Here is an 18700-nt window from a genome sequence, read left to right as displayed (position 1 = left end):
GCTATCCCAAATGGATGAAGAGATTTGCCAGGTCACTAGTGTCTGTGGGTCTGGTCTGTCCAGGATTCCTATAACTACTCCTGTATGCAAGAGCCCCTAGGTCACAGGACTTGTATGCCCTTAAGTAGAAACTGTTCTAGCAATGTCTACATCATTGGCTTGACCACTTTTTCATGCCCTAATATGCCTATGCAGGTCGCAGAATTGAAAATATGTCTCTGAAAACTGCATTCACATAGGCTAAAAGAGTTGGAGAGTTGATTAATCTGGTGATAAACTTGCCTTGCATGTGTTTGCGGCCAGAAGACTCTGGGGGGAACTTGTGGTACCGAAGGGCATGCCGCCCAACTTGAACTGAAGTTGAACTGTTCTTCCATCTGCCATGGAAGAAGGATGCAATATTATCCCTTGTGTAAACAGAGGTTGGTCCACTGGGTGGTTGAAATCTCAATACAGTAGATGCCCATCCCCTACTGTAATGTGCCATTCTATCAGGAGCATTTTCTCATCGGCGTAATTTAAAGGCGTGCCACTCCGGGAAGGCTGTGCTGCTATTACATCAGTATCACCTAGCACTTTCTTAAGTCAACAAGATTAACATCGCTTCTCCCAGTGGTGTGTGTGCGTTAGTCATCTCTGAACATCTTTTATGGTAGTCCTAAGATAAGTCCTGTTCCTCAAGATATTTTTGGCATACCTTATCCAGGTGTTTCCACACCCCTCCTAGCAATCAGGAAGGGTGAAATGGGACGCGAGTTACATATGCAACCGTGGTTCAACGAACCTCAGATAACGTACATGGTTCGTTGTCAATTCGAACCAGTGCTGGCTCGAAGACGTTTCAGATAATGACCGTTGTAAGTATTGAAAATATATTCATGCGTCACTACATGACTTTATTAGAAGGTCTCGGCCTGCATGCGCACTTGGAAAAGATTCACACCTCCCCTAGTGGTTATCTGGGGTTCATACAACCAGTTACATACCTAACTAGCGTTTACATACAGTATGCAAGCATGAATACGTATGGTATTTCAAGTAAAATGTCTGCAGTGACATGCCGTCTGTATACGATATCTGGTTAAACTCTAATTAATCTGTTCTTAACAAAGCAAGCCAACATGTTTACTCAACCAATCATACAGTATTTATTTGTTTTTGTATGTACATGCTGCAGGAGTGTGCTGTGTTGCTTTAAGTGCTGTCTTTGCCATGGTTTGGTAGATTAACCTCTGCCCTGGTAACCTGTTGTTTTCCTCCTTACCTTAACCCATATAAAAGACATTTTATAGCCAGGTTTACAGCCTACAGGTATCTCTGCCAGCCAATCTAAGTATCATTCAGTGCTGTGAAATAGGCCTTCTTCATCTTTGTCTATCCTACTCCCTTTATTTGAGTGAACTTCAGATGTGAACAGATCTAGAACAGATAACAGATATATTTTAAAATTAAATATCAACCTTACTATTACACCCCTAAGAAAAACCATGAAACATGGGTAGAACAGCGCAACGCCTGCACGGTCAGCATGGTGTGTTCATTCTGTCTCTTGAGTCCTACTTCACTCAGGTTCATAACTGCTCTCAACTAGAGATGTGTGCAAGAATGTTTTTTTTTTTTTAATCACCATGTGCAACTATTATTTTGTTTGTACATAACCATGAATTTAGTTTCACGCCCACAGGAGTAAAAACCTTCCACTCCTGTGACACATTTTTTTCTGTTGTATCCCACTACATCCGTCTACCTTTCTGGCAAGCTGTCTTGAGATTAAAAAAAAAAGTATGCACTAAGCATTAATATATGTGTATATAGTATACACTGTATCTGTTCAATCTGAATGATGAAATTAGAGCTTATGAATATCTGCTACGGTGAATGCAGATCTTGAATGCATCTTCATTCATACTCACTACTCAATGTTATATTGTAATATTTTATTGCAGTGTATTAATCCACTAGGCAAGGAGTTAAGCGTAAACATAAAGAAGAAAAAAAAAAAAGCACAAAATATTACCAAACGCAATACACTTTAATATTTGTGTATCACATGACAAGATCCTCCCTGACGTAACCAATACATCAATCCATGATCTTTAGGTTTGATACTGTGCTTAACGTGAATAGAGATTTATGAGCTATGCATAGATTTGCGCTGTGCCAATATTAAACAGAAATGCATTTTTCTCCAAGTCATTTTGATTGTCAAATCATGCAATTATTATTGTTAAAAGTTACAAAATAATTTAGACCCAAAGTCCCACCTAATTGTGTGTCTCAGTTTAGTAAAAAAATAAAACAATGATAGTAAAAGGCTTTAAATGCAAGCATTCACGCTCGTATAAATCGTGCAGATTTTGAATGATGAATTTATACCATCAAACACCATAATTATTATCAAGACGCTGAAGGAAATCTACTCTTTTGGACCCCAGGTCAAACTTTCATTATATGACTTCATACTGATTAAAATAAATCTGTTTCTGATTGCTTGAATTTCTCTTCATGTGCTCTTTTTTAAAATTCTAGTAAATACACACACTGAATATATTACAGCCCACAATCAGGCATCAACTGGCTCTATGGGAAGAACATCTATTATACAGGGCCCTCCACTAATATTGGCACGCTCTGTAAATATGAGCAAAGAAGGCTGTGAAAAATTGTCTTTATTGTTTAACCTATTGATCTTTTGTTAAAAAAAATGAACAAAAATAGTCTGCTCTCATGGATATCAAACAATTGCAATACAGGTTTATCCAAACAACATTTGTTAAATATAGGTATGCAACAATTATTGGCACCCCTATGAATTCATACGAGGAAAATATATTTGAAGTATATTCACATTTATATTTTACTTTTTTATTTTTTTTAAATCTCAGATCCCTTGCCATGTATTCTCCAACCTCATCAGGCATTATAGGAGAAGACTCAGAGCTGTTATCTTGGCAAAGGGAGGTAGCACAAAGTATTGACTAAAAGGGTGCCAATAATTGTTGCACACTATATTTAATTTTATATATATATATATATATATATATATATATATATATATATATATATATATATATATATATATATATATATATATATATATAAAAAACGGTGCCAATATTAGTGGAGGGCACTGTATTGTCTACTAAGCAATGTGTCTCAGGTAGCATTGACGTGTAGTGTGTCTTGGTATTGTACGCAAGTGAATCTGTGCTTGCTAAGGCAGAAGATGAACAGTGTGACATCTTATTGAGACTCTGCGTTGAACAGGTTCCAACTGTGAGGACCTAAAGTTCTGTAAACTGTATCTGCACCAACAAATAATCCAAAAAAAACAACAACATTATTAATCCCATATTTTGTTCCCCATTAGGAACTGTGTTATACGGAGTGTAGAGAGAGAGTGAAAAATCTCACTCCACTCCAATACTGATCATCAGCACAGAACTCCTTTCACAGATTTCCTCTGGGCTTTTAATGTAACGGTCACTGACACAATAACGGAGTGTATCTATGGGAAATCTTTTATCGAACTGCTGAGTGTAGAAAACTTGCCACAGAATCTGGGCGTCTTTTAGTTCACATCTGCAAAGAAGAACCCTAACTTGGCTACGGACATCTCCCGTCGCAAGCGCATCACCTCACAGAACATCTGCTCGGCTGCAGGCAGAGAGAGAGAGAGAGAGAGAGAGAGAGCGTTACTCCAGCATGTGAAACACTGTATATTGAGTCTGAAAACTGAAGTCTCTTAATCACAAGCATATGAAGGTGATTCATGCGAGACCCGTTTCGTCACTCACCGTCATGTCTGACCAGACCCTGCTGGATGTATCTGATATAAGTGAAGAAGTTACACACTGCTGTGATCTGGCGTCAGAGAAAGAAAGAAGTCAACACCTACGTACGCTGTCGAAATTAAAAAATGATCATGTTTACTACAAGTAGGAAGTATTTACTTCAGTCTGTGTGGAAAGTACAAAGATAGACAAGGAGAGGTTTGTACCCTAGCTCTGCTGGAGGGAGAGATGTAGTAATAATTCTCTTTATCTCCCAGTTTGATGCGATGCCGGCAGAGATGGGACATACCGCTCAGGGCACACTTCCTGAATCCGCACATAAGACACTTATTACCAATGCTGTCAAACATACAGTAGTCTACTAAACATCCAGTACACCACCATATGGGCAGGAAAATACATTTAAAACTACATTTAAGAAAATGTATAGAGTCCAACCAAAACCCAGGTTCTCCTCCCAACCAACAAGGTTAATTCTCTAGTGTTAAAGTCTAAAAATAACTAGTGCTGGTGTTATTTATGTCAGGCAGGGGTGTCCAAACTGTTTTCAGTAGGGGCCAGATTGAACCTCATTAAAACCAGTCACACTGCATTTTAGCTAACTGTGTTAACACAGTCTGCTGCCACCATCAGGTGAAAGGAAAAATTGCAACATGTTGACCAGCGGGCCACCTATCGCACTTTGTAACAGGGAAGCCATGGTCCAGTAAACATCTGTCTACAGGCCGCATTTGGCCCTGGGGGCCGGACTTTGGACACCCCTGATGTAAGGAATAAAACAAGAAAAACAAGAGTGTGCTGTTACAAGATGAAGCTTTGATTAGTGCAAAGTCCCCTGTCCTAAAGTTATAAACTGTTATATCAACTGTTATAAAGCTCTGACACTAGAGACTCCTTCCATAAATATGACATAATTGTCTCCTTGCAGAAACCGTCACCATATCAACGATGACAAATTTTTCCTTTGAAAATTACAACGCTTTTATTTTTAAAAATCCACGTACTGTTAGCCTCAGATTATGTGGCGCCACCACCGTATGAATCCCTGTTTAAACTGTTATTACAGAAATGTTAACGTTAGAACGAGTGATTTAACATAAACGTGGTTTGCCTCATAGCCAACACTACTGTCAGAATTTCTGTTACAGAAAATCATTCAACACCTTCTAACCAATCAGATTCGAGCAGTCAACCAACAGCTGTCGTATAAGAAGATATAACATCATGCTGTAATTTCATTGTTCAACTAAAAATGTGGTAATAAACTGAGTCACTAACACTTATCTGATCTTGTAGGTATCTTGGGTACTTTTCTAACCGACTAACGCGGAGTAGCTGCTTGGACATAAAACTATTTTTGGCACTGGTTATTGAATTACTCCTTTCATGTGTTACATAATAAGCAATAAAAATGTCTAAAGGTTTTTTTTTTGTTTTGTTTTTTTAAATGTCACGTTACTGTTCAAACTAATATTTAACAAACCTAAACACTGTGATACACATCATGTATTGTGGATATGTTTCCAAGTAGCTCGATACGACATTTTTATTATTACGGCGACAACTAGAGAATCCAGAGAGACAGTTCGGTAGAAACAAAATTCAATCCACAGCAGCACACCAAAAGATACATGAAAGGGAAAAGGCAAGAAGCTGAATTAAAACAGTGATTTGACGTGATAGGCTTCTAAAGTCACTTACGTCTCTACCGGTGCTCGGCAGCCACTGCAAAAACAACCCCATATCAAACTGTGATCAAACTCTGATTAAAAACATAGCCCCCAAATCATAATGCGATTTGCAAGCCCCATAATTAAACCCATGGTGTAAAATTATATATATATATTTATATATAAACACATCATGCAGAGCCCAGAAATGTTGCCATAACATCGTTTACATTGCACGACTCACTTGGGTCCTCCAAACTCAACAGTCGAGGCTTTGTCCGTGGATATTGCGGTCAAAGCAACCGGCTCAATAGTCAAAAAGTTATTCTCCACAGCATTCTGAACTGAATGAGACAGCTAGAGAAAGAGACAATGACATCTGTACCAGTCTTCTTTCTCACTGTATACAAATACAAGGAACACATATGCATACAAGCTTGAACAAACTTACTTCTGAGCACGTGAAAGAGAGACAGGGCCCAATGTCCTCTTTGTAGATTCGGCTCAGGAAGGCAGATGACCGATCCAGACTTGGTTTCTCTCTCCAAGACAAAAACTCGGCAAACAACATAGAGTCCAACTGTGAAGAACAATGAACATCATGATTTTATTTCAATTTATTTTTTTTGGAATTCCTCAGTTAATTAAACATAAATGTACTGCAATAGTGGTTAGCTAATTGCCGAACATTAATTATACCACAGTGTGGTTGAATCTCGATTCCGATTGGTCAAAAGATATCCGTTGCGTTTGTATAACCTCACGGCTCAGACAGCAGTTCTGGGTGGAACATGAACCATAGGGTTACATCAATGCCTTCATTGAAATACATCACTGTTTCTATAGTAACAGGGACTTGGTGAACGTTCCACATAATCCAAGAGTAATAATAAACAGATTTTTTTTAAGCATGTTGTCGTTTAACAAAGAATCATCGATGTGGTGAAGTTTTTTTTTTTTTTAACATTTAACATATCTCGAGTGTCACCGCTTTGCAACCGTAAAAGTTTCCCAGCATGTGAAAACCTTCAGGACACACAAGAAATCTTCAGTTTCTCAGTAAAAGGACAAATCTGTGTGTTTTGAGAGAGACAGAGATGCTTCTGTTTGGCATTCTTTGCTAAATGAATACAAACATTTTCAACTACAAATTATTTTATTCAATTCAAGATGTGTGTCTCAGTTATATACACCGTATATAACTTGCAGTGAAATGAAAACCTGTCCTACTCCGCATTAGACTGTGCCTTTAAATATTAAATGAAAATTTTAAAAATCTGAAATGAATAATAAATAATAATATGAAATATCTGTATAGGGATGTGCAAAACGGGATGCACAAAATATGCAGTTTGTTAAGTGTACATAATATGCAAGTATGTTACGTGTAGTAACAACATAAAAGTACGAAGTGCGGCGTGTCGATGGAGTGCAGAGTCACTGGAGAGATCTTATGGAGTTCTAAGGGATTTTTTAGCGCTGACATATCCGTGTTGAGGCGAGGTGTATGATAGCCTGAGAGTGGAAGCTCCTCCTGAGCCTCTCAGTTTTAACCATCAGACTACGGAAGCGCTTTGATTGCAGCAGGCTGAACAGACAGTTACCGCCCTGGGTAAAGTCCCTGCTGATTTGAGCAGTTCTTGTACTGCATCGCCTAGTGTAGATGTCATGCAGAGAGGGGAGAGCAGACCCGGAGATGCGCTCGGCTAAGTGCACCACTCTCTGCAGGGCTTTGCGGTTCTGGGTTGAGTAGTTATCAGCAATAACTTGAGTGAAAAGTTACATCTCAGAAATATTTACATGAATTGCAGAATTTCTTCTTATTTGACATTCGCTTTAATGACAGTTGTGCACTCCAGCTGGCATGGACTCATCACTGATCAAATCCATCCGAGCGTTGTCGGAAAACATGCTTCGCTGGAAGGAATAAATAAATCTCAAGGAAAATCTGACCTTTTCTACAAACGATTTAACACACATTTGCTTGAATATAAACCGTGACCTGGAAATAGTGCAAAACTTGAAAACCTAATATTCAAGATGTTATTAAAAATGATAAAAATGTTATTTCTCTGTTGTAAAATTTTACAAAGTCTAAAACTTTGTTTGCCGTCTTAGACTTTTGGACCCCGCTGTATATTCCGTGTGACCCGGTATATAGTTAGCATTCAAAACATACGCTCAATCACTGTGACTACGGAGCAATCTTATTCAAAGTCTTCTACATGTAGAGGAATGTAGGATTATTTAAGAAACGTATCTTGTAGCCCTACTGGCCAACTGTATAATATACGCCGACTCTCAATATGGCGACCAAAAAATGTCAGTATGAGTAAAACAGGCCGTGTTGAACTCTGTAGTCAAACTCTGTAGCTTCATTTTGATTCTACTTAGCACAACTAAGTATCTGAGCCCCATACCTGACAGTTACCTGGCAACAGTAAGCTCCTGCAGAGTCACACACTGAGCTGGACAAGACACAAAATAAGAGAGGAAAGAAGCATGAGCTGCAGACTGAGAGAAAGCGAGAGAGAGAGAGAGAGAGAGAGAGAGAGAGAGAGAACAAGAGTGGTGGAAGTAACAGAGAAAAGGAGAGAATTATAGGTGAAAGTTAAGGTCACAGCAAGACCTATGAAAATAAAAAAAATTACCTCTAGAGGAAACGCTAGTGAAAGCTGGATGATTTTGTAATTGCCTAATTCCTGCACCGTGACATAATACTGTCTGTCTATATACCTCTTTTTCTTCCCGGCTTATATGTGCGTTTTCACTGGGTGACTCTGATTGGAGCTGAGGCAGAGTAAGGGTGGCACTCTTGTGGCGTGTGTGTCCTCTGGACCCTGGGGACAGTAGCTGGGGGTGGAGCTGGCGGTTAGGGGAGGACGGGGTGGAGGTCAGCACGAGCGTCTTTAGCGCGGTCACTTCTGCCTGTAGCACATCAATCTGAGAGAGGGGGGACAAGAAAAAAAAGGTGAATAGCTGAGACTGATTTTAAGGATGGATTTACATATGTAGTAAAGTAAGACCCTACCTTGCCCTGTGCCTCTTTCAGTTGCTTTTCGGCAGTTGCCTGTTTGACATTGGCCTCCCGCACCATCTTGTGAGCCTCCTGGAGAAGTGATTTCAGGGCTCAGGTGAGTAACAGTAATATAGTTACATTAATACATTGATCAACTACTGAAAATTGGTATGTTCAGCCTCTCTCATTCCTGCTTTAAAAGGAACAAACAAAATAGGATTATACCACTGGCAGTCGCATACGATTATGTGCTATGATGCTGATGTTCCTATTCACCTCAAAGAGACTTGCAGTCAATTCCTCTAGTTCCTGCTCCAGCTGGTTTCTCAGATGAGACAGTCGCTCACATTCCTCCCCCTTTAGTTTCAACTCCTGCAGGCAATATTAACAAACCATTTATTGGACAGAATAGCTGACTGTTAAGATGGACCGTAGCTGCAGGGCCCATATTCATCGAAACTGCATGAGAAATTTAATCAGTTTCATCTCTGGCATATCTCTATGATCAAACAAAACTCATATGGTTAGAGGATGTGTAAATTTCCGCATAAGACCTGAAGAACAGTTCACACGTCATTTTCAGTACTCAAATCAAAGCTAGTTCCTAGACAACTTTATAGACTGAATATAGACTTACAGTCCCCTCCGAAAATATTGGAACGGCAAGACTGATTCTTTTGCTAGACACTGAAGACATTTGGGTTTGAAATCAAAAGATGAATATGGGACGATAGATCAGAATTTCAGCTTTCGTTTTCTGATAAGTACGTCTAGACGTGTTCAACGACTTAGAACATAACACCTGTTAGATTGACTGTTTAAGCAATTGGTAGCTCGGAATGTCTGCTGTTGGTTTGAGCCCTGTGTTTCGCCTATGAAGACTGCATTTGTTGTAAGGATAAACCAACATGAAGCCCAAAGAGCTGTCTATGGGAGAAAAGCAAGCCATTTTGATGCAGAGAAAAGATGGAAAATCCTCATAAAGAAAGAAACCACTGGTGTACTGAACAACCAGACATGGGACAGGTGGGCCAAGGAAAACAACAGCAGCTGATGACAGAAACATTGTGAGAGCTGTGGAGAAAAAACAAAAAACAACAGTTAGTGACATCACCAACAACCTCCACAGGGCAGGGGTGAAGTTATCATGATCCACCGTTTGAAGAAGACTTCGAGAGCAGAAATATAGAGGCCATACCACAAGATGCAAAAACCACTCATCAGCAGTAAGAATCAGAAAGCCAGACTGGAATTCGCAAAGAAATACAGAGAGGAGCCACAAAAGTTCTGGAACCAAGATTAACCTCTACCAAAGTGATGGAAAGGCCAAAGTGTGGAGAAAGAAAGGATCTGCTCATGATCCAAAACGTACAAGCTCATCTGTGAAGCATGGTGGAGGTAGTGTCATGGCTTGGGCTTGCATGGCTGCTTCTGGAACATTCTCACTAATCTTTATTGATGCTGTAACTCATGATGGCAGCAGCAGAATAAATTCAGAAGTTTACAGAAATGTTCAGTCTGCTAATTTACAAAGAAATGCATCTAATCTAATTGGGAGGAAATTGGAAAGTGGAAGGTTTTAGACTGACCAAGTCAATCACCAGACCTTAACCCAGTTGAGCAGCATTCCACCTCCTGAAGACGAGACTGAAGGGAGAAATCTTGTTGAAATATTGATATGTTGACCGATCTAAAACAAATAGTTGTGTATATATAGTACGACTCATTTAAACGAAAAAAAAGTGCTACTTTATTTACTGCCGATGCTGCGTGCCGCCATATTGATTTGACGTCACTCTCTGAACTTGGAGGAATTCGGAGTGGAGGGAGCATTTCTTTGCTGGTCAGAGGGAGGGAATTACGAGTTACGTTCTCTAGTCAAATGTAGCATAATGTCTTGAAACTCTCCGTATCCATTTATAAGTAAAAGAGTTTAATTTAATTTGATCTTGTGTAACCACTTTATCCTGGGCAGACTGGCTGTTGATTCAGAGCGGATTCAAAGCACGGCAAAGCAGGACCAGACTATCCCAGGGCGTGTGGAAAGATTTGTTTCTCAAATGCTCTACTATCCGATATTTACAATTTCTTTCCAACGCGTCTCTTAAAATTTTACGTAAGCACATCTTGCCACATCTCATCACATATTTCAAGTGCTAAACACAGGAATAGCAGGAAGATGTACAGTAAGAAACGTTTAGTCTGTCTGGAGGGAAAAATAACGTTTGTAAATATTTATGTACTAATCAATACTTAAATTTCCCCCATATATTTTCCTTCTATTCCTGTGCTCAGCATTGAAACAGCGTAGTGAGATAAAAATGAAACGTACGCTGTATGAAGTAATGAAATAAAATAAAAAACCATGGGCTGCAGTAGAATCAAACATGATATGGTGATACGGATGAGAACGAGAGTGATGCACCTTCTGCGCCTCGTCCAGCTGCTCTCTGAGGAACTCCGTGCCTTTCTCTCTAATCTCTATAGAAGAGCTCCGTAGACGAGACACGCTGTAGGCTTCTCGTCTCTGAGCTTCTGCTTCGTCCTGGAGCATCGTGTCCCCTCGGCCTTCTCCAGACTCTGTGCCAGGTTCCAGCTCTGCCTCTAGGTCTATCAACCTGCAGAGACAAACAGCACATGACACCACTTTTGTCTTGTCATGTCATGTCATGTTTGTAACCAACACTTTGATTCAAGATGAACTACTAGTAGGCCTAGTTTATTTACACTTCATAAATATATGAACGCAATGTGGGTGTACCTGTGTGTTTACAAAATAGGTCACAACATGAAACAACTTATTTATTTCTACGAATGCCCACAAACCAAAAACACTTAAACCATAAACCTTGTTTAGTCTTAAAACAGCCAGAGTATTCTTGGAAAATATGTTGAATGGTAACTAGACCGGAAATCCACACCCTTACCCCGACGCTGTTTGACAGAAGCATCCGCTTCAAACTGCTACAAAACTGCTACAAAAAAACAATAAATAACCAAAACAAAACAGCCGTTTGAAGTCTTTTCCTCAATAGTATCCACAAACGAACTTCTTTAGAATAGGTTAGCTTTTAAAATAAATAAATAAATAAAAATACGCCCAGAGTCTTGAAGCGCAAACACAACAAACTCGTATAAGGTTCCAGAAGGTGTTTTGATTTCTCACTCCGAGACACGGAGCAGGAATAGTTTAGGTGGTTAGTCCAGCTGGAGCCGGTCACATGACCCTCGGGCGTCGCTCAGATTCCGAAAGCAGTGACGAACGCGCTCAGAAACCTACAGATTGGCCACGCCCACAAAGGTGTGTGACGCAATGACGCTATATTTGCATTTGAACGGGGCGTGGCCTAAATCTGAAGGAATTTTTTTTCTTTTTCTTTTTTGCACACAGACTGTAGCGACCCAGAGATTGAAATGCCAGCACTGTCAGCACGGTTCTGACTCTGACTCCTACAACCCCTGCTGGAAAAAAAACAATAACAAAAAACAAAACAATAGAAACCCTCATAGAATTTGTACTGGTTTTAATGGAAACTGTAATGGTCCCTGTGGGTCTCTACTGCGAATTTGTTGCCTTCTACTGGTGGCACGGTACAGTATGTCTAGTGGATACGTCCTTCTATGTAATGGAAACCATTTGGTAATGATCTTAATGGTTAACAGCTAATGGTATTTGTAGTGGAAAATTTTTTATGTGAATTTCTGTGATGGTTTTTATTGTTTTTTGTTTCTTTGTTTGTTTTTTCAGCAGGGAGTTCATAATTCTCAACTTGAAATGTGCATGGGACACACTATTTGTTTGCAGTATTTTCTCATGAATTTAGTTGGCTCTATTTCACAAAATACAAATAAACTAGGAGTCTAATTTAAACCACCGCCACCACAAACTTCTTACACTATATGGCCAAACATTTGTCGAGACTGTGCTTGTTGAAAATCCCATTCCCGATTTAGTTCCCACTTTGCTGTTATAATAAGCTCCATTCTTCAAGGAAGGCTTTCCATTAGATTTTGGAGCGTGGCCGTGGGGATTTGTGATCTTTCAGCTACAAGAACATTAGTGAGAACAAGCACTGATGTTAGATGAGGAGGTCTGGTGTGCGGTCGGTGTTCCAGTTCATCCCAACGGTGTTTAGCGGGGTTGATTTCAGGGCTCTGTGCAGGACACTCGAGTTCTTCCACTCCAACGCTTTGTGCACAGGGGAACAGATTTGAGCCCCTTAGTTTCAGTAAAGAGAATTTCCTAATGCTACAGCATACAAAGACATTCTAGACAATTCTGTGCTTCAGACTTTGTAGCAACAGTTTGATGGACTTTTACTCCACTGGCAATGTACAAGTTGCTACAAAGTTGCAAGTTGTCCGTTTCAGGTTTTTAACTTTCAAGCCTCTCAATGAGGCACCACAGCATTTATCAGTGCCATTCAATTCCTTGAGTATTTACTATATTTCACCACTAATTGTTTTGCACAGTGTTCTTGGGTAACTGGAACAGCACTTTTTTTATTTATTTTTTTTAAAGAAAATGTTATTATTTAATTATTAATTTAGCTAGCCTAACCACTTTTTCTTGGTCAAGGCCGTGGTGGATCCAGAGGCTATACCATAAAATACTGTGCGCAACACAGGATTACACCCTGTAACAGACTCAAATGTTATAATTTTTTAATAACAATAAGAATTATTATATTATTATTTGTAGGCGGTGGAAATTCTCCAATAAAATTCCATTTTATTCATTCTTACCTCAAACTTTGAGCTATGTTGTCTATGTCTGTAATGCATAACCACAGATTCTCTCCACTAAATAAGGAGTCCCTTTTTGAAAATAAAAAATAATACCGATTTAGATATTAACATACAAATATCTTTCATTGAAAGCATTCTACATGTTCTGACCCAACACCTGTGCATCGTTATTATGTGATTTTTGTTTCTCAATACATGTAAACATTTCAAAATACTTGACTTTGGTAATCACACTTATTTAACATGTGCACTACACTGAGATAAAACTGATGTAGTCTGAGACTTCATTTAATAGCAATACTAAAAAGCTAGGGTTATCCTTGCATCGTAAATAATTTTGCATTCACCAAAACATACTTTCCAACAGGACATTCCTCTTTTTTAGCTCTGCTATGCTTGCTCTGCTGGTGACCTGAAGAATCCACTTTCCCAAAAAATGCATGGGAGGAGTACAGTGCTATTCCTTTGCTGCCAGTCACCAGGAGTTCATATCCAGGGCTAGGTGTGGATACTGCTGGAGGAGAAGACGAAATGCACACAGTGTGGATTCCCTCAAAAGCATCCATCTTCCAGGGAGAGCTAAGAAAACCATGCCTCCATGGTTCTTAAGTGTCTTCCTGTACCTGGATATGACAAAAGACCTAGAAAGTGATTTGTCTTTTCACAGTAAAAGATGACAACGTGATCACTCTGTACTAATGTCTTTTAGAGCTGTCCAGAAGTATCAAACCACTCCCAGATATATATTTTTCTCACACTTCAATGCTAAGTTACAAGTGCCTTTTTAAATATGTGTGGTTTACACTGTTTGTGTGTGGTCAACTTCTCCAGAACACTGCGTGCAAATGTGTAAGTGCTTGAACAATAAATAATAGTTATAGTCCATATAAAGTTACAGTCAGGTCCATAGTAATTGGACAATTGACTGATTCATAATTTCATGGCCAGGTGTGGTCTGTTTCCTTGTTATTTCATGACAAATTAAGAAGATAAAAGGTCTGGAGATGAGTCCAAGCATTGAATTTGCATTTGGTAGCTGTTTTTGGGAACTCTCAATATGTTTGTCAAGCATGCTGGAGGAAGTGTTATGGCATGGGCATGTATTGCTGCCAATGGAAGTGAGTGACTGGTGTTTATGGTGGGTCAGTGCTGGTAGACTGCAGACATGGCTATTAATCTATTGATTAGCATTGTCTAAAGATTTGAGAAAGGGAATGACAAATTTCAATCAGATCTGTCCTTGTCTAGTCAAAATAGGCAAATGTTAAATGGTTGAGCTTAACTGCCAGAGTTTTAGCAAATGTTTATGGTCACAGTTCAAAGGCCTATTGGGTTAACGTCAGCCATTTCATTGTCCCAACTTAACACTAGCCCAGTGTTGGCAGGGTTGTTATGAAAACTGCTCCTTTGCTAACAACAGCCCAACCATGTGTACGTACAGCCACCCAAAGATAGTCAGTGGGCCAGTGTCAGTTTGTTACCTGAGTAAGCACTTATTTCAGTGGGACCCTTTTCATTTTTGAGACTGGCTTCATTCAGTGATGGTGTGACTGGTCTTTATTGCTGTAACCCACATGAAAAATTACTATAGTATTTTAGAGTAAAATGTAGTAGAATTCCTGTAGTAAATACTATAGTGATTTTGAACCTTACTATAGTAAAAATACTGTAGTAAATTGCAGTGAATTGTGGTAATGGAAACACTTTAAAATACAGATCCGTCATTAATGATTAACTACACAGGAAGAAATGAATAATGCGGTATTAACTTTCTAGTAACTGCTATTAACTAACTAGAAACTCTGATTAACATATTAGTAAGTAATAGCGCTCAGATGAACGCGGTAGTTCACTATTAGCTCATCAATAACTACTATTTCTTTCATGCCTCCTGGAAAACTCCTAGTTATTGATCGTTTCTTAGTAGTTCTCCAGGAGGCTTGAAAGAAATAGTAGTTATTGATGAGCTAATAGTGAACTACCGCGTTCATCTGTGCGCTATTACTTACTAATATGTTAATCACAGTATTTTTTCATGTGGGAATTCTTAGAATAAAGGTTAAAATAGATGTTTTAGTCTGTTGGTCTTTGTCATAGTGTACATACTGTACATACTGTACACTAAACATCACTAGCTGTGTATACTGCACAGTAATAGTCTGTACTCCACTGCTTTGGATTTTATTAAAGTAAAATGTGTGGTATAATACTAATACAGTACATGTGCTGATGTGAAGTCTGTAACAAGCCTTTTGTTGCCCTAAAGCTCATCTTTTGCACATTTGCGGGCAAATAAGGTGAAGAATTTTCCATAGCAACCATGCTTTCACAGATGGTGTACTTGAGGTCATGGTCTGTTTCTGATTTGTCCTACACTACCCACCCCCCCACCCCCCACCCCCCCACGCACACACACACACTTGAGAGCAGGTTAATCTTTGTCTGTGGTTTCCGTAGTTGTCTTTACTAAACTGTAACTGTCTGTTCTTTAGACTCACTTACCTGTAACTTGTAGTGTACTATTTGAACATAAATGTTTCTGCATTTTCTGTACTCACAGGTTAAGGAATTTCCTGTGCTCATGTGGTTTGCAAATTTGGCAATCATTTCTCCCTCCTGCTTAGGATGTTTTAGACTTCTTTGGGCCTCATGATATCAATCTATGAGCAAACATAAAACCCTGAGACTATGACTAATGCTGAACACACCTGAACACAGAACTAACTGTAAGTTCCAGAAGTCTATCTAAATGTTTTTGGTGCTCTAAAATAAAGTGAGGATGATTATGTAAATGTCATACTGCAATTGTTTGTTTTGTTTTTGTTTGTTTGTAACAATAGCAACAGTGTGAGCAAATTAAAGAGTATGCCACTAGAATTTGCTTTAAAGGATCTCTTCTGCTGGTTTTCTCCATGCTAGCCCATGAGACATTATAGTATATCCATACAATTTTTTTTGTATATACATATATATAAATTGAACTTGTCTTACCTAGCAATGAACAGTGGTGGTATATGGATCATTCAGTAGTATAACAGTGGACTAAGTGGGACAACAGAGCTTATTTGGAAGTCCTCCTTTGGTTTCTCCAGTATGAACAATGGTGAATTCGCACTCACAGAAACTCTGCTCTTAGGCAGATGAAGTCCAGGTTGCCAGATTGGAGCACAATCACGATGCAAATTCACGCCCTCCATTCACTAGAAAATCCACTCAGAATATCATATCACACAGGAAATCTGGATTATAACACAATTCAAATCTTGTAACCACATAATCAAATCACAGAAACACAATAACCCCATGTATCTTTAAGACATGCATTCACCGGCCACTTAAATAGGAACACCTCCATACCTGCTCATTCATGCATCAGACAATCATGCAGGTACAGGTACAGTGCACTGTGTTAACACTGTTGCGTGTGAAAAATCCCAGATCAACAGTTAAATATATATATATATATATATATATATATATATATATATATATATATATATATATATATATATAAATGAAATACTCAAACCAACCCATCTGGCACCAACAACCGTGCCACAGTCACAGAGATCACATTTTCCCCCGTTCTGACCTTTAATGTGAACATTAGCTGAAGCTCTTGACCTGTATCTGCATGATTTTATGCATTGTACTGCTAGCACATAATTGGCTAATTGGATAATTGTATGAATGTGTTCCCAATAAAGTGGCTGGTGAGTGTATGGTCAAATCTAATTTGATCCATTAATCTGATTCTGCTAAAAAAAAAAAAAAAAAAAAAAAAACCCCAAGAGGTCACTTGTGTATAAGCAGCTGGTAGGTTATATTAGGTTGTTTGGTTACATTTTGCAGTGTTTGTCCTTCCGGCATCCGTTGTTTTATTTCATTGTGTCTTTGTATCAAGGTTGTGGCTGTCAACTGTCCAGAGTCAGATTCTTCTCTCAATATCTAGCTTTATGCTGGTTTCGACTAAAGGTACTATACTGTATTTTGCAACACAACCACTTGCCAATACAATTTGCAGTGCCTTTGTCTTTATTAAATCTGTGAAATAGGTCCAAGATATAGATTATACTTGGCTTTAAATCTGTATTTGGGTTATATTTTATTTCAAATGTTAACGCATAGCAGGTTTAACCTAGAACCTATTGCCACATTGTTTTTTTTATTTATTTAGTTAGTCTGCTAGTATGCCTACTGCATGTCTTCTAGCCTAGTTACAATTAGTTTCGGACAATTTAATAGCGATTTTCACTATTTTGGCTGTTTTGAAACTTGAAATCTTAACAAACTCAGTGCTTTCCCGCCAAAGACACACTTAAAAAACATTTGAAAACTAGTGCAACACGGGATGTTTTGTAAATAAATATATAGGCAACATTATAGACAGGTAAGTGGACACACCTCCTTATCCTGATTGGCTGGATGTTGATAGTCCACATCCATTTCTAGATTTGGGTGGAGAAAAGTTCCACAAAGTTTTGGTAAAGAATGAGTTGTGATTGCAATTCGCGATTGCTCAACACCTCATTAGTATTTTCAGTAGTTGTTTCAATGCAGTTTTAAGTATACCCTAGTTACCGATACCTTATCCAGGTTTCTCATCATACATAATATACATTCACATAGCCTGAATTCATTTCATATCTGGGCTTCCTCTTCATCTGAATCTGTCCACAGACTCCCACAAAGTGGAATATTTTGACTAGAAGAATGTAGGACATATACATTTTGTAATTGCTGAGTTTTGAGGATTGTTTTATACAAAACGTAATGAAATAAATGAAGGTACAGATTCCAGTTACAGCAGTAACATAATACTTCATTAGAATTGTGAATTCTGGTAAGAAGGGAAATGTTTGCGCAAGATTTGTCTAAAATGATATTGATAGTAATTTGGGGTGTTCAAAGCTACTGGCACATTCTTAGTGCAATATAACCTGAGAGGAAAGTTAATATTTAGTATAAATCTTCAATCATGTAATGAGTCTTGTGCCACGTCCCTGTCGATCTCCATGTGAGGAGAACTTTCTAAAATATCGCAAAAATGTGTTATGATTTAAAAGACCACCTTTATCATAAATCCAGACTATTCCAGATATTGCAAATATGTCTAGTGCAAGCTTCTTCTTTTGTTCAGAGCTAATGGGTTTCCCTAGGATGAATGACTAAATTGCGTGAGAGCATGACTGGCATTTTCTCCAGCAGGTGTTGCTAGCTGCTCTGAAATTATGAACATAATTACAGCAATATTCATTCTTTTTTAAAATAAATGTCAATAGCTTCTTTATTCATCAGCCTTTAAATGGATTGTTGCTGATTCACAAAATTGCTCATTGCACTATTATGGGATAAACAATGTCCTGGCAGTGTATGTAGGTTATTTTTCACTGGAGGATTACTGAAGATTACTAAACTACCTCTTCCCCCCACAATGCTCTTTTATTGCTGAAAAGAGATTAACATGT

The 18700-nt window shown here is 38.6% G+C and overlaps 1 protein-coding gene across 6 annotated transcripts; it reads right to left on the bottom strand.

Annotated features, from left to right (window-relative positions):
• Positions 1-1922: 1922 nt before the first annotated feature.
• Positions 1923-16360, bottom strand: rab3il1 (RAB3A interacting protein (rabin3)-like 1). 6 transcript variants are annotated; one of them, XM_053685517.1, is made up of 13 exons: positions 16224-16360; positions 15791-15892; positions 13590-13855; positions 10909-11101; positions 8760-8855; positions 8496-8573; positions 8201-8407; positions 5916-6044; positions 5709-5821; positions 5496-5519; positions 4001-4100; positions 3798-3864; positions 1923-3657 (listed from the first exon to the last, which is right to left on the bottom strand). In XM_053685517.1, the coding sequence occupies exons 3-13, from the start codon at positions 13796-13798 to the stop codon at positions 3572-3574; spliced, it is 1302 nt and encodes a 433-aa protein (XP_053541492.1). In that variant the 5' UTR covers positions 13799-13855; positions 15791-15892; positions 16224-16360; the 3' UTR covers positions 1923-3571. The 6 variants fall into 6 exon arrangements, with proteins under 6 accessions (XP_053541492.1, XP_053541491.1, XP_053541493.1 ...); XM_053685516.1 differs by lacking the exon at positions 15791-15892 and having other exon boundaries at positions 16224-16358; XM_053685518.1 differs by lacking the exons at positions 5496-5519; positions 15791-15892 and having other exon boundaries at positions 16224-16358.
• Between the last annotated feature and the right edge of the window lie 2340 nt (positions 16361-18700).

The sequence above is a fragment of the Ictalurus punctatus genome, chromosome 14 (assembly GCF_001660625.3).
Source record: "Ictalurus punctatus breed USDA103 chromosome 14, Coco_2.0, whole genome shotgun sequence".
NCBI classification, from domain to species: domain Eukaryota; kingdom Metazoa; phylum Chordata; class Actinopteri; order Siluriformes; family Ictaluridae; genus Ictalurus; species Ictalurus punctatus.
Note: the sequence above shows the minus strand (reverse complement) of the source record. Positions and strands in the feature narration are given on the sequence as shown.

Excerpts from the sequence above, each read along its gene's own strand:
- rab3il1 (XM_053685517.1), bottom strand. The coding sequence starts at position 13,798 with ATGGATGCTTTTGAGGGAATCCACACTGTGTGCATTTCGTCTTCTCCT. Across the intron at positions 8,856-10,908 it reads AGCTGGACGAGGCGCAGAAG|GAGTTGAAACTAAAGGGGGA; the intron begins GTGCATCACTCT and ends TATTGCCTGCAG. Across the intron at positions 4,101-5,495 it reads TGCCGAGCACCGGTAGAGAC|GAAGTGTGCCCTGAGCGGTA; the intron begins GTAAGTGACTTT and ends GTGCGGATTCAG.